This window comes from Ctenopharyngodon idella, chromosome 12, assembly GCF_019924925.1.
Source record: "Ctenopharyngodon idella isolate HZGC_01 chromosome 12, HZGC01, whole genome shotgun sequence".
NCBI lineage: Eukaryota > Metazoa > Chordata > Actinopteri > Cypriniformes > Xenocyprididae > Ctenopharyngodon > Ctenopharyngodon idella.
In genome coordinates, this window is record NC_067231.1 from 29,654,298 (window position 1) to 29,671,652 (window position 17,355).

General features: G+C 36.2%; 1 protein-coding gene across 2 annotated transcripts; it reads right to left on the reverse strand.

Moving 5' to 3' along the window:
* Window positions 1–1,616: 1,616 nt before the first annotated feature.
* LOC127524088 (synuclein-like) lies at window positions 1,617–12,349 on the reverse strand. 2 transcript variants are annotated; one of them, XM_051915441.1, is made up of 6 exons: window positions 11,936–12,349; window positions 8,110–8,151; window positions 7,890–8,017; window positions 7,563–7,580; window positions 4,878–4,925; window positions 1,617–3,149 (listed from the first exon to the last, which is right to left on the reverse strand). In XM_051915441.1, exons 1-6 carry the CDS (start codon window positions 12,054–12,056, stop codon window positions 3,141–3,143), a joined length of 366 nt encoding a protein of 121 aa, XP_051771401.1. In that variant the 5' UTR covers window positions 12,057–12,349; the 3' UTR covers window positions 1,617–3,140. The 2 variants fall into 2 exon arrangements, with proteins under 2 accessions (XP_051771401.1, XP_051771402.1); XM_051915442.1 differs by lacking the exon at window positions 7,563–7,580 and having other exon boundaries at window positions 11,936–12,345.
* Between the last annotated feature and the right edge of the window lie 5,006 nt (window positions 12,350–17,355).

A 17,355-nucleotide genomic window follows, 5' to 3' on the forward strand; every position in this document is an offset into this window, starting at 1 on the left:
GTGTGCAAATTTAGATATGTTGAATCTTGTGCAATATATAAATATAGATAGATATGTGCAAAATGTGCAAATATGAGATTTTAGCAGGGCAGTAGTACATAAAAATATCCTACAGATTCTGTGAGATATGTAAAGAGCTGTATATGTAACGGACGTAGGCCAGTAAGAGCTGTGCGTGTAACCCTTACTCCCCCGATCTCAAGAGGCGCTCTAGCGACTGATGCTAGAGACTGCGGTCTTTAGCCTCCTTGTTAGAGCACCCGACTCCCATGCCGGCAGATCTGGGTTCGAGTCCCGTTTAGAGCGGGTGGTTCGAACAGGAGAGGGTACATATAAACAGTATATATACACCAATCAGGCATAACATTATGACCACTGACAGATGAAGTGAATAACACTGATTATCTCTTCATAACAGCACCTGTTAGTGGGTGGGAAATATTAGGCAGCAAGTGAACATTTTGTTCTCAAAGTTGATGTGTTAGAAGCAGGAAAAATGGGCAAGTGTAAGGATTTGAGCGAGTTTGACAAGAGGCAAATTGTGATGGGTAGACAACTGGGTCAGAGCATCTCCAAATCTGCAGCTCTTGTGGGTTGTTCCCGGTTTGCAGTGGTCAGTATCTATCAAAAGTAGTCCAAGGAAGGAACAGTGGTGAACCTGTGACAGGGTCATGGGCGGCCAAGGCTCATTGATGCATGTGGGGAGCGAAGTGTGTGGTCTGATCCAACAGACGAGCTACTGTAGCTCAAACTGCGCAAGAAGTTAATGCTGGTTCTGATAGAAAGGTGTCAGAATACACAGTGCATCACAGTTTGTTGCGTATGGGGCTGCATAGCCGCAGACCAGTCAGGGTGCCCATGCTGACCCCTGTCCACTGCCGAAAGTGACAATAGTAGGCACGTGAGCATCAGAACTGGACCATGGAGCAATGGAAGAAGGTGGCCTGGTCTGATAAATCACATTTTTTTTTACATCATGTGGATAGCCGGGTGCGTGTGAGTCACTTACCTGGGGAACACATGGCACTAGGATGCACTATGGGAAGAAGGCAAGCCGGCAGAGGCAGTGTGATGCTTTGGCCAATGTTCTGCTGGGAAACCTTGGGTCCTGCCATCCATGTGGATGTTACTTTTACCACCTACCTAAGCATTGTTGCAGACCATGCACACCCTGTATTCCCTGGTGGCTGTGGCCTCATCTGCCACAAAGCAAAAAAGGTTCAGGAATGGTTTGAGGAGCACAACAATGAGTTTGAGGTGTTGACTTGGCCTCCAAATTCCCCTGATCTCAATCCAAACGAGCATCTGTGGGATGTGCTGAACAAACAAGTCCGATCCATTGAGGCCCCACCTCACAACTTACAGGACTTCTCTAACATCTTGGTGCCAGATACCACAGCACACCTTCAGGGGTCTAGTGGAGTCCATGCCTTGACGGGTCAGGGCTGTTTTGGCAGCAAAAAGGGGACCAACATCAATATCCTACAGATTCTGCATGCATGGTATGTAATCAGCTGTATAGTTGTAGTGCATACTATATTTATAGTGCATAGTACATTTGCAACGGACACTTCTCCATTCCCGCTCGCAAAATAAAAAATGACACATATTCGGCATAGATTTCAACAAAACTCTTTATTTCACTTATACAGTTTATAAAATCAGCTTGCCTGCTTTGATGCCAAAATAAAATATATGTGGGACATTTGTTTGTGTGTGTGTGTGTGTTTCAGAGAGAGCAAAGAGAGACAGGCTCAAAGAAAGAAAGCTTGAGAAGAGTGTTTTTGTGTTTTGATCATTTATTTTGTGAGTGTGTGTGTATAAGTGTGTGTGTGAGAGAGAGTATACGAGTGCTGATAAGGCAACATGCAGTCTTCAGTTTTTTGTGGCTTCAAAGAAAGAACAAACTGCAATGTTTGATAGCTTTGTCCTAGGTACCTACAGCAGACACAAGCCTGGGATGGATCTGAACACGCCGTTGAGTGAAAGGACAGGGACGGGTTTAGGTGGCCATGATGGCAAGGCTAAATGAAGATGAAGACGGTCATCTGATTAGTAACGATCTACACTTCTTAGCATTCCCTTGGTAAAACACAGCTCCTAGAGTCAGCATATAGCACAGTGCTATAGAACAGACCAATGACAAACTTTTCAATGGTGCTGTAGTATTGCTTTTACATTGCGGGCATCACAAATTCATGATCACACACCGACTTCACATGCATTGCAACAAAATCAGGACGAAACAGAATGTGTTTGAAGATTTGATTTCTTTCCACAACTTCGAAAGACTGTCTTTTCTTCTTGTCCTAGCAGCCGAAGGATTTAAAAACCCTTTTTCAACAGACAAACCTCACTCAAAACCAAATTGAACCAAATCTCACATATACAAGCAGATGGAAAGATGCAAGTCTAGCACAGCTACATCAATACGGATAATCATTTTTTTTGTTTTACAGTATCTATGTATACAGTATGCGTTCACATTTTGTGAATAAACATATTTGTTCTTACTCTAACAAATCACACGGTAAGTCTATTGATCAAGCACACAGTAACTCTATTCTGCACACATACTGAACTAAAGGAATGTAATGTATCTCTTAATGTACACACAACTTGTGTACATTGCAGCATTTTCAAGACTAAATAAATCGAAACATGGCTACGATCTTACAAAGATCCAGACGCACATTGCTACATGCCCTGATGAAATGAGATGTATTGCTTTTCTTACATTTCTGGTCATGCGGGTATCTTTTTTTCCAGCCATGGTCCTAAAACACCACCTCAACCTCTGATATCAGCCTCTGGGCTTCACGGTTCCTGTCCATTTTTTTGTGTAAGGAGTGAGAGAGGGTGTATGTTTGAGTGTGTCTGATGAGGTGTGGACGGGCAGAGGAATGGCAATAACACTAGAGAACAGCATGACGACACCACAGATGAAGAGGAGGGGAAGCGTCACACATCTAAAGGCTACAGGGCTCGGGGAAAGTCTTTTTCAACTCTGGTTTTCCATACAGTCACAAAAAAATATCGGTAACATCTGGAGTCGGGTCGAGGTGAGGCTTTGGAGCAGAAACTCAGAGGTGGAGAGTCAGAGGGAAGAGAGGGGACCGTTTCAGCTTCAGGCCTCTGGACTAATAACCCTGATGAAATGAAAGAAAAACATTGATGTTCAACACAGAATAAGTCATTCTTATCTGCACAGATGCTTTGGACACTTTCCATGGAGAGAGTTCAGAATCAAGTCATTCTTTTTTTCTTTTTCAGGAAATGGACAGTGAAGGCAAGTGTTTAACCTGATAAAATAATCAGAATTGGCTCAGGAGGTCAATTTTCTAGCAATAAACATAAGAATATATAAAGCATTCATCCATCCATTCATTATAGAATATTATATATTCTATATTTTATAGATAATTATTGTATACAAACTATCATTCAAAACTCTGGGGTCAGTAGGATTTTAAAAAAGGGAAAAAAACAATACTTTTATTCAGCATGAACGCATTAAATTGATCCAAAGTAGCAGTAAAGACATTTAAAATTTTACTGAAGACAAGGGTTGGGAATCAAAAATCGATTCCAATTCTGGAATCGGATAAGCTTAAGAATCGGATACTTGTTATAAAATTAAAACTTAGATTCCTCTTATCGATTCCTTTGTGTGCATTTTAATATGACTTTAAACCATTCAAACGCAAGAAGACCCACAACGCTGCTTTCTGTGCTGTGCACGCATCCAAAATGTGTGCACAGAAAGCCGCCTCTCATATTGAATATTGCGCGATACAACGGAGTTCTCTTCTGCGTCTTTTTGCACTTGAACGGACAAATACACACAAAAATATGTCAAAATATCCTCATAAACAGAGTCGGTTATGTCTTAAGTGAATGTAAACAGTTGACAAAGAAAACGCATGACAGTTTATTGGATCCGTGCAGATCTTAAAGTGACAGCAGCCTAACAACAAAACACAAAGAGAAAATTCAAATAATGAGCAGTGTTATTTTACATTTGATTACAGTTTCTGTACCTGAATACTTGAAAATCTTAAAACACTATTTCAATCAAATTTATTTGTGTGATTGATAATTTGTTTATTTGTTCTTTTTTAATTACAGAGTGTTTACTTGTCTTCAATAATGCTTGAAATTTATATTTAGGCTAGTTGTTTTTGCTATGGTATTTTTAAACAATAGGCAAAAGTTCCTTGTGTAGCCTAAGTGTTCTTTAGAATGTTGATTTTTGTTCATGGTATTCAGATACAATGAAATGTTTTGCAATAAGACTTAAAATAAATGTGAATGTTATCTAAGATGTAATTGTTGTTTTTTACCTTACTGGAATCGATAAGAATCAGAACCGATAAGCGGAATCAGAATTGGAATCGTTAAAATTAAAATGATACCCAACCCTACTGAAGACTGAAGAAATGGCTGCTGAAAATTCAGCTTTACCATCTAACTAAATTGCATATAGTAAAATATATATGAAAATAGAAAACAGTTATTTTAAATTGTAATATTTTACAATATTACTTTTTTTTTTTTTTATTGTAGTTTTGATCAATTCAATGCAAACTTGATGAGCATAAGAGATTTATCAACCCCAAACACAGTGGTATATATATATAATTTTATTTTATTATTATTATTATTTTTTTTTTTTTTTGTGAAAATTATTCAATGGCTATAAGACCTCTTAGGTGGAACAGGCCAAATCGTCAATTTTAAGGGGAGAATACACATTTGTTTAAAATTTATGACATGCTAATTTTATGTCAGAAATAAGTTTATCAAACAAATAAATAAATAAACAATGGGACAACCTGTATACTTTTTTATGGAAAGTGCTTTTTCTCTGTTCTCACCTCTCCACCCTCTCCTCCTTCCATGCCGCCCCCATGGGAGAAGTCACCCTGTGGAATACAGACACCATTAAGATCCAAGACACAGCTGCTCTTGTCTTTAGTTCCATCTGGCATTCATATATTCAGCAGTAAATCTTCATACAGAGATCAAATACATTGCTTTTGTCATAGCCATACTAAATAATATCCATTCAGACATGCAGGGATGCAGCACAGCCACAGGCCTCTCAGACACTCCCTGTGTCTCTTTACTGCAGTGTGTTATGACTGCTGTCTCTGCAGAGATGGAGGGAAGAAGGGAGGGATGTAATCGATGGCCATGGAGTTCCTTTGGAAGGTGAATGCAGCTGGCAGGCACATCTTCTTCTGTCTCTCTCTATTTGTTCTGACTCTGCGGTACAGCTGTGCTGGGCTCTTCTGCTGAGTCACTGTCCTCCTCAAATGACTCTGTCTCAGTCTTAGTCCTATCTTTCTTCTCTACATCCCCAACCAAATCTTTCCTTCCTTCAACAAAATTTAAAAAATGTTGTGATCTGTGATGTTTGCCAAAAAGGAAAGTCCTTTCAGAGGCAGAGTAAGTTAGATTTTGATGAGACATAGCGAACAAACATTTAATTTATAGTCAGTCAAGTCTATAAATTTATAAAACGTATGTATGCAGAGATTTTATCAGTTTCTACGCAACATTTTATAAATGAGGCCCTGTCTCATTATAATTCTGTCATTAATTACTCACCCTCAAACAAACAAACCACTCGCATCTCTTCAAAAAATTGAAGTTAAATAATTCGAGTCACATGGATTACTTTAATGTCTTTGCTACATTTCTAGTCCTTTAAAGGGATAGTTCAATTAAAAAATGAAAATTCTGTCATTAATTACTCACCCTCATGTTGTGTATCAAACTGCTAAAGTCATGCCCCCAGTGGTGAACGATTGAAATTTCAAAACACTTATGACATAACGAAGCCTTGTTTACTAAAATCACGTGACTTTAGCAGTTTGATATATACTCCGAACCACTGATTCGAAACAAAAGATTTGTAAAGCTTCGAAGCTTCATGAAGCAGTGTTTTGAAATCGCCCATCAGATATTAGATACGATAAAGTCGTTATTTTGTTTTTTTGGTGCACAAAAAGTATTCTCGTTGCTGCATAACATTAAGCTTGAACCACTGTAGTCAAATGAACTGTTTTAAATATGTCTTTAGTAGCTTTCTGGCATTTGAAAGTGTTAATTATCTTGCTGGCAATGTCTTAATTTGTGTTCTGAAGATGAACGAAGGTCTTATGGGTGTGGAACAACATCAGGGCAAGTTATTAGTTACAGAAATTTTCAGTTTTGGGTGAACTAACCCTTTAATGATATCTTTGCTACATTTCTGGTCCTTGAAAGTGGTAGTTACATAGGCTGTCAATGGAGGGATAGAAAGATTTCAGATTTCATCAAAAAGATCTTCATTTATGTTTCGAAGATGAACCAAAGTCTTACGGCTGTGGAATGACATGAGGGTGAGTAATTAATCACAGAATTTTCATTTTTGGGTGAATTATCCCTTTAAAGTAAAGTGCACCCATGAATCATCCACAATACAACAAGAATGTGAACGTAAATAGGGTCATTTTAATTTTTTTTTTGATGATTTTGAAGCATTGCTCTCTGAATATGTGTAATATAACAGTAATAAAAAAAATTACAATAACCAATTATGAGAATGAAAACTGATCTGTGACTTCCAGAAAGGTTTTTTGTGCTATAGAGCAGTTTAAGGACTTTTATATTAATAAATACATATTAATACATGTATTAAATTATGTTTTGAAGGCAAAACTTTGGTTCTATAAGGCATCATTCCTGCATGCACGATATTCAAACATTAAAAACATTAGTATTAAGATTAATATTGAACATGTAGAAATTTATAAGACCATCATTTAACATTATTTTAAAAAGGAGCAACAGCAAGTAACAAATATTGCCCAGGGAAAACATGCATTATCCATGAGCAGTTAAAAATGCAGAATGCAGTGGCACACTGTCATTGATAAGCTGTCTGAGGATGTGAAAGTGTAACTGCTTTAGTGTCATTTACTTGGTGAATCATATTTTGTTGCATCTGTTCTGTTCTGCCAGATTGCATGTTCTGGTAGAAGACAAGACAGAGTGCACAGGCTGTTAGCTGATGCAATGGGAATGATTGTATTAGACATCTTTGCTTGTCATTCAGGTCACCCACATGTGTTATTATGTGAAGATTTGCTTCTCTTGCAACAATTCACTTATTGTTATTTATATAATAGTATATAAATAATACTAAAATAACACAGATTTGCTCCCCTGAGTTCTGTGCAATAGTAGAGTTTTCTTTCCAGCAAATTACTGAACACTGACAGTATTAGATCATTAACTTAATGGGAACTGATGAGAATCCAGGTAATCAATGTAGCCATTCGGTCTCATTATGCAGAATGAAGAGAATGACTCCAGTGGGGACTGAATGAAGGTAAGTGAACTCTGCTGTTATATGGATGGTTGCGCACATTCGCCCCATCTGTGTGGTGTGTGTCATATAGCAGTCAGCTAAATCTCAAATGCAGCATGGAGTATATATTCCACATTCACAGGCTGTAGCACATTTCTTTCTACAAACTAAACCACCATTCCCAACCCCATTTCATAAGCACCTCATATAAAGCCTCATCCTGTCAATAGCACAGTTGTCCAGGGGGGAAACAAACAGAATATGTTAGACACAACATACAGCATTTCTACAGTAGCTATAGTAGACTGCAGTATTATCACACAAAACTGCCTTTTGTGGTTAACCCAGGTAAGACATAGATCCCTCAAGCTAGACTTAAGTAATTCAAAGGTCTTTGAAACGCAATACACCTGAAAGATTAAACATAAAGATAATGTTAATTAAAAGATGTCAATCTTTGGGTTATCTAAAAGGAGAAAGGGCGACATCTGGTGCCAGTGGAGAACCACATGAGAGCGCAGTCACTCACCGGGTTGACCATGCCGGTTGATGCACCCACGTTCTCCAGCCCCTCTACTGTCTTCTGTCCCATGTCATTAGCGCTGCCTACCGCTGTTTCACCCACAATATTCGCCTGGTCGGTGGTCCTATTGGCAACTGTGAGGGTCGATTTTACAGACAGTAGATGTCAATGACTTCTCATTTCTCAATTTCTATTTTCTAAATAGGCACACTTTTTAATTTCTCACCTGTGTTTACGCCTGACACCACTCCCTCCTTTGTCTTGTTACCTGAAACATGAGAAATAAACATGAAATGCTCTTCATGAGATTGGTTCAACAACCCTATTTGCCAACTATATGGAAGAATGAGCATATAAAAGCACACAGAGGAAAAGCCATTCTATTTATGGATGTTCTGAGTCAAAATGTGAAAAATAATATACGGTTCAAAAGTTTGGGGTTGGTAAGATTTTTTAATGTTTTTGAATGAAGTCTCACCAAGGCTGCGTCTGTTTGATCAAAAATACAGTAAGAATAGTAGGTGAAATATTATTACAATTATAAATAACATTTCATATTATCAATGTTGTAAACAGTTGTGCTGCTTAATATGCGATATGTGTATTTCAGGATTCTTTGATGAATAGAAAAGCATTTATCTAAAAAAAAAAGAAACCTTTGTTACATTATAAATGCCTTTAAATGTCACTTTTGATCCATTTAATACATCATTCTTGTTTTTCTTACTGACCCCAAACTTTTGAATGGTAGTGTATGTAGTTTTTACATAGATATGGTCATAATAATAGACAATAGACAATGGTTTTAGAACAGCATGACTAGTTTGTGCTGCATATTCACTGTACATTTCACTGTCAGTTACACACACACACACACACACAGATATATATATATGTGTATATATATATATATATATATATATATATATATGTATATATATATATTTGTGTTTAATTATAGTTGAAAAAATATACAAATGCACAAACACAATAAACAAAACAATATACAAATATGCAAAATACACAGACAGATTTTCAACAATATGCAACATACTTGAGACATTAAGACATATACAAAATGCAAATTCATTCATAGATCTCTAATCTCATCATTTAAACCTGCTTACATCTCTATTCACTGGTGATAGAGGACTATACAGACCAATGAAAACAGAGTGGAATTCCAGCACCACTTTAAAGAGTTAGTTCACCAAAAAATGAAAATTGTGTCATTAATTACTCACCCTCATGTCGTTCCACACCTGTAAGACCTTTGTTCATCTTCGGAACACAAATTAGATATTTTTCATAAAATCCGATGGCTCAGTGAAGCCTGCATCTCCAGCAAGACAATTAACACATACATTGCCCAGAAAGCTACTAAAGACGCATTTAACACAGTTCATGTTCAAAAAAAAAATCAGAGGTTCGGAGCGCCATAGTCACGTGATTTCAGTAAACGAGGCTTCGTTACGTCATAAGTGTTTCGAAATTTCAATGGCTCACCACTGGGGGGCGTGACTTTAGCAGTTTGATACACGCTCCGAACTTCTGATTCAAAGCAAAAGATTTGTGAAGCTTAATAAAGCTGTTTTTTGAAATCGCCCACCACTAGATATTGTTGAATAAAGTCGTTATTTTGTTATTTTTGGTGCATAAAAAGTATTCTCATCGCTTTATAACATTAAGATTGAACCACTGTAGTCACATGAACTGTTTTAAATATGTCTTTAGTAGCTTTCTAGGCAATGTAAGTGTTAATTGTCTTGCTGGAGATGCAGGCCTCACTGAGCCATCGGATTTTATCAAAAATATCTTAATTTGTGTTCCGAAGATGAACGAAGGTCTTACGGGTGTGGAATGACATGAGGGTGAGTAATTAATGACAGAATTTTCATTTTTGTGTGAACTAACCCTTTAAAGCTGATAAGATACCAAATACTTCATTAACAGACACTACACGCTTCAAAGAGTTTGTCTGTCATTTACCCTCAATATCTATTACACAGATTAGAGCCTTGCTGTCATCATACATTTAAAAATTCAAAACACGGACATCATTTCAGCTTGTCGGTTGTTAGTGCAGTCTAAGCAAATTGTGTAATATTTGGATACATCCTGCTTCCATATTCCTGTATGTCCATCTCTAACACTCTTTCTCCATCTATCTCTGTCTTTCTTTACATGAAAGCTTTAGTTTTGAGCAGTTTCTGCATGGCTGAGCATTCTTTCTATACATGCCTTAAAGGAGATCTCTTTATATATATCAAAGTCTATCTGCGCTGTTTGCTTTTCAAATACACATGATCTGTTTGTTGAAGAAATCTGAGCTGCTTGTAGATAAAGCGTTCAGTTGCAGTCGAGGGGAGATCAGCGTATGATACTGCGTCATACGCTGATGCTGATGACACTGCATCTTCAGAAAATACAGGCCTGGATCAAAGGCCATTCACAGTACCAAACGCAGTAACCCACTCACTCGCAAACGGAGAATAAGTAACCTGCCTTTGTAACAATCAACCTGAGTAATGACTTCACACCCTAGTGCACACAATGCCATATAAGCACTCTGAAGCCTCCTGACAATTCATGTACTTTGGTGAGAGCGGATTTGCAGGCCTGTGACCTCTGCACAGGTGACCTTGGTGGAGGAGTGCTTATAAAGATTACATCGCACCCAAATGCATGCTGGGTTGATTGTTGATCTGATTGGATTAGGTAAGATTACCACTGTCGAGTTATAGGTGATGAAAATTACATTGAGGATTGTTGAGTGTTTAATGTGTTTTCTGGAACGCTCTACGGTGTGTAGGTCATTTTGAGACGCTGTCCATTAAATTTATCCTATATAGTCATCGTTTTACGTTGAACTGTGTTTGTATTTTCCGTCTCTGCCATCTGTTCATTTCTGTGTTGATGAGCATAAGCAGATGCTACGGGGCCACAAGCCTATGACATAACACTGAGCACTGCACCTGATTTCTCCATCTCTCTCTCTATCTATGGTGGCGTGGGGAGAGGATGAGGGTTAGTCATCACAGTCCACTCACAACCAGGCAAATCCTGCTGCATCGGCACACGCTCTCTCTCAAACACACATACGCATGGAGACGGCGAGCACAGAGAGGGAGGGAGTAAATGCTGCAGTGCTCAGCTGATCCGCTCTTCATGCCCCCCCTTACTTTCTCTCTCGTTCACATGCACATAAACAACACTTTATAGTGCATGCAGGATGAAATAACGTCCAGAATTATTATAATGCATTGGATAGATAAATAACAGGTATATCTCTTATTCACATGCACATGAATGCATGCAGAAAATAAGTGTAAAAAAAAGGTAAAAAAGCAAATCCCGCCTAAAAATGGTATTTCTACACAATGTATTTTTATGCATTAAAATATTATATTATATTATATTATATTATATTATATTATATTATATTATATTATATTATATTATATTATATTATATTATATTATAGACAAGATGGATAATGGCAATTGTGAGCATACTAGACTTTATTAAATTAAATAAAAACAAAATTATTCAAATTATTAAGTATGACTGCGTGTAAAACAGTGTGTCTGTGTTTATTATGTGTCAAAAACATTAATCTATTTATTTGAAATATTAGTGCACGCTGTCATTGTATTTATGAGCTTTTACTTTGTCCCGTTCAGGTCTGTACTGCTTCACCACACCCCAGGTTTCGTTGCCTGCACCATTTTTGCAGCATTTTTTTTTTTATCATTCATGAATCTCACATTCGCAGCTGCCTCCATCTACACTCTAACAGCTCCTCAGCAGACTAGAGCACAACCTCACTGAGACCCTCCTCTCCTCAAAACACACACACACATACACTCTCACACACACATATACTAATGGAATGCAGACTCATCCATCACATCTGCATTAAATCCATTGAGAATAATTGCAAAGACCTTTACAGAACACAGCTATTATTACCACTGTCAATGTTGCATTATTTTCCCCTGTGTGGGACACACACACACACACACAGACTAGCAGCAAACATCTGCACTTACCCACATACATGACCCCTTCCTTGGTCCTGAGAGCTGCCTCTTCAACCCCAGCTTTAGTTTTCTCAGCGGCGGCCACCACTCCTTCCTTGGCCATGGAGAATCCCTTCATTAGAACATCCATCCTGGACGTTGAGTTTGACGATGGTGCTCTGCAGATGGATTGGGCCTGGCAGGGTTTGCAAGGGTTGACGGTGTCTGGCTATATACTGAAAGTTTCAGATGACAGGAGAAAGGAATACAGAGAGATTCTGTGCCGGGACAGACGGATACACGGACACTCTGGATGGAGAGCAGGGGAATGAGAGCGAGAAAGAGAGAGAGAGGCGAGCAGGCGCAAGAGAACAGGATGCAGAGAGACAGAACCTGCTGGATGCTGCAGTGCATTTAAGTCGTGCTGCAGCTACTGCCTCCACCCACACCCCCCTCCACACACACACAGCAGACACGCACTGCTTCTCACAGCAATGTCGAACAGACTGATTACATATTTATTACGCTCTAGCCAGCAGTGCATTAAAACCAGATGCTTTTTACAATTATTGCCATCCTCTTGCACCTTGGGGAACATGTGCTCTGACTCAAATCTAGGTTGTTTATTTCTTTATGGGAATTCATTTGAGTGTATAAACATTCTTATCTGGCCCATGAAAATAAACATTTTACCATTACCACAGTAAAATATGTTTGTGTAATGTGTACAATATAATATAATATAATATAATATAATATAATATAATATAATATAATATAATATAATATAATATAATATAATATAATATAATAGCTTAGTTATATTTTTATACATATAAATGTGTGCTATATATAATGTGTATAGTACGATTGAATGATAATATAATATAATATATTCATTTGCTTAGTCATTTTTACACACACACACACACACATACACACATATATATATATATATATAATATATATATATACATATATATATATATATATATATATACATATATATATATATATTATATACATTCAATGTATAGTATGTTAATATAATATAATAATATACACACACATACATATACATTACTGTTATGTATATATTATATACATTCAGTGTTTAGCATGTTAATACATATAACATTATGAGGATAGAATATTCCTGTTAAGATATGTAGGGTTAACATTACCCATGTTTTGGGAAAATTTACAGTTTAAAATTTAGTTTTAGGAAAGTAATATAACATAACATAATATAATATAATATAATATAATATAATATAATATAATATAATATAATATAATATAATATAATATAATATAATATTCCTTTGCTTAGTCATATTTATATATATAATATTTTTGTATATTGTATATTATTTTCGTGTATTTATATATATATATATATATATATATATATATATATATATATATATATATATATATATATATATAAATTACTGTTATGTATGCCTTAATATATACTATATTATATACATTCAAGGCATAGCATGTTAATATAATAATACACACACACGTACATATACATTACTGTATACTATTCTCTCTCTATATATATACATATATAGAAAATAGTATACAGTAATATATCTATATCTATATATATCTATATATATCTATATATATCTATCTATCTATATATATATATATATATATATATATGTTAAGATATATAGGGTTAACAATACCACTGTTTTGGGAAAATTTAAACAATATGTTGTATTTGCTGCAGACCTGCAAATAGACTGTGAAAAATCAAACAAAAACAGCTGAATCATTCCTTACTTTCCATGCTAAAAATATAAGAATAGTCAGCTGAAAGTCACAGCTCAGCAGGAATTCTTTGGTGTGATGCGATGTGATTGGATGATGATAGTAAATATCAACCCACCTGGTGGCTGTGGATTGGTTAAGGACCACAGAATGATGATTGACACAGGAAATAGAGGCTGTGAAGGACCCCTGAGGCCTGAGAGCAGTAATCTCTGATGGAATCAGACAGGGTTGCTCTCCCACTCTGCTGTGCGTCAGATGGTCAGCTGTTTATGTGAGATTAAACAGTTTACAGGCTATGAACGATATATTCTGGTCCATGACATTCTACATGAGTAACTAGACTGATCTGGAATGACATGCAACACATTATATATGAGACAATAATGAACCATACAAGATGAGTTTTTATATATATATATATATATATTTGGTAACTAAAGAATTTTGGTTGTGGTCTAGTAGATTAACAATTGTGTAATACATTAAACACAATATAAAAAGTACTAAATGTGTACACATAAATTAAGATTATTAATGAAACAAAATCTTCTAATGGAAAAGCTCAGTTTAAAAAACATCAAGCTGAGCAGTTTGCCTGAATAACTAATGAAATATACTGTAGTAATGGAGTCCTCCTTGAATAATGCAGACATCACCAGTGATGAATTATGAATGACATCATTAATAAAACATTAATTCACTCTTTGAGTGCAAAAATAAAACCCAAAACAAGACTATGATTGATCAAAAGAGCACATAGTAAAGAAGGGGGTAAGCAAAGGAAGTATTTCTACTCTGATGTCAGATTACAATTGGGAAATGATACACAGTACTTAACATGTCATAAGCATGCAGAGAACAGAAGCATTCATCAGGCTGTAGACTGCTGTGTAGTCAATATCTGTGCTGTTCTTCTGCCAGCATGACATAACTGAGAGCTGAGAATAAGCTGATACTGCACTGTCAGAAGAGCTCAAAGGATCAGAGACTCAACAGAGGAACACTATCACACAGAAATGAATCTGAAGGCATCTCACCTCCCTGCCAGTGATTTGCAGGTGAGTATACCAGCTGTTTTCTGTTCTTCTACTGAAAACAAACACATGCCAGTCAGAACATGCTTTTATGGCATACACTGTATGTTTTTCTGCATGCTGGTTTTTCCCATTGGAACTGAGCTGACATCATGTGATGATCACTGATCCCACTTAAAACTACAGGAAAGCAAATGAAAGGATGAAGTTTGAAAAATGTAGATGGATATTGTGCTTATTTTGTGGTAAAACCCGCCTGACTGTACATTATCTCGCTTAAGGCTACTCACCAAATAAATACACATGGCCATGAGATATTGCTTTACTGAATATTAAATTATTTTCATCTTACTTGAATATTTTCATAACCCTGTAAAGCCTGACATGTGAAATAATGACACATATAGTATAATAAAATAGATTATAGAGCTCATACTCGAGGAGGAGAAAAACAACTCAGTTTTATTCAGTGGCCCAAAGCAAAAATATGAAATTTGGTTCAGTTACTGATATTTATATGGCCAAAAAGTAAGATGAAATTCTGATAGTTTGCAATGAGATCTTCATAATAGTATAGAAGACTACTTAAAATGCATTTACATATCAGTTGTCACTCTATGTCTCAATAAAATGTCTTAGTAAGATTATATTTAAATGCTTAGTTTTATTATCAAAGCACTGAAGTTTTAAATGTGGGAAGCAAAACATAATGCAATGCAATAAACGATTGAGAGATGTACAAATAAATATCCTGAAAAGCATGACGTGTCATATTTTATACTCACATTTTAAAATTGCTTCTACCCAGTGTTCATCTTAAATATTAACAATATACAAGTTATTTTTACATTTACTTTAAAAAAAACAAAACAAAAACATAAAATATTTCACAACAAAACAGCACACGTAAGGGTAGACCTGAAGGAGGGAGTTTTTATATTTATACTAAAAGGCCTAAAAAACAGACTATTAATAAGGCAACAAAACAACTGTCTGTTAGCAATAACACTTCAAAAGTTTTACAATAATATTAAAGTTGAAGTCATCAGAGGTCATTTTCATTATAATCAAGATGCAAGATGGAGGGAGTGAATCTACAGTGAGTCATGAAAGTATAGAGTTGGTTTTACTTACCCGGATGAGTGGACTGATATACAGCGTTTCAAATATTAGGAAATAATCTGACTACTGAATGCCGCGAGTGACCAAATGTGACCACAAAACCAGTCATAAGTGTCAATTTATTGAAATTGAGATTTATACATCATCTGAAAGCTGAATAAATAAACTTTCCATTGACATGGTTTGTTAGGCTAGGACAATATTTGGCCAAGATACAACTATTTGAAAATCTGGAATCTGAAGGTGCAAAAAAATCAAAATATTGAGAAAATCGCCTTTAAAGTTGTCCAAATGAAGTCCTTAGCAATGCATATCCACTCACAAAAATACATGTGGATCTGATCATTAGTAAAGTGAAGTACCAAGAAAAAAAAAAAAAAAAAAGGAGTCATGAAACATGACTAATTTGTTAAAGACAAGAATTTCTTTTTAGCTAAATGTGTCTTCACATAGATCAAAGTGTTTATAAAGCTAGTTAGTTTTACACTACTTATCTTAGAAACTTAAATTATAACATGTCCAGCACTAAAAATGTCCTTCTTATCACAACATCCCTAAATTAATAAAAGTTAGATAATCGAGTCAACAATATCATCCTCCTACTCTTAAGTAAGTATAAAGCCTGCTCAAGGTCCGGTCAGCCTAACAGACTTTAACAGGAAGTCACACTGTGAAGCACAGACTGAGTGCTGGGCTTGAAGGAGACCCCCTGTTTGTTGTCACAGCTGAGCTGTACACTGTTGAGGCAGTCAGACGCAGACATGAAGCCAGAGACCCTGAGGACCACCACACCACAGAGAAAATGCCTTCTTAGTTTGACAATACCTCCTTCTCTCTGTGCAAACCCCCACTGCAAGCACTCTAAATCTAGTCCGACCTTTTGGTAGGTGGGATGTTTTCACTCCCGGCTGAGAAAGAGCAGCTGATGTCTGCTCCGAGGATGGAGTTTGGGAGGCATGGTTTATGAAATGGGGTCAGCGCTAAGAACAAGGGCTCTTGTGTGTTATAAAAACTCTTGCTATTTATCACTGCAGACAATCTCTGGACTGGAAACACAGCATATATATTGCTGCGCTGACATCTATTTTTATTTTTTGTTTCTTTTGCAAACCACGTTTTGAGCCACAGAATATAAATATACTCTTAAACATAACGCATATGAATCCATAAAGATCATCCATGGAACCTTCCCATTGCACAAAAGTTTCTTTATAGTAGAAAAAGGTTCTTTAGATTATTAAATTGTTATTCATATTCAGAAAAAAAAAAAATGGTTCTTTTATGGCATCGCTGTGAAACCCCCCTTTTGGAAGCTTTATTTTCAAGTGTAAGGTTAGTGCTTTATTATAAAGTTCAATTGGTGAACATTAGTTAATGCACTAGATGGTGAGCTATGAAAAACAAAATAGATTAATGCTAATTTTTGAACAAACATGCTATTGTTCATTGTTAAATCATGTTCATTCAAAATACTTTAACTCATTTATACAATTTGACATGTTA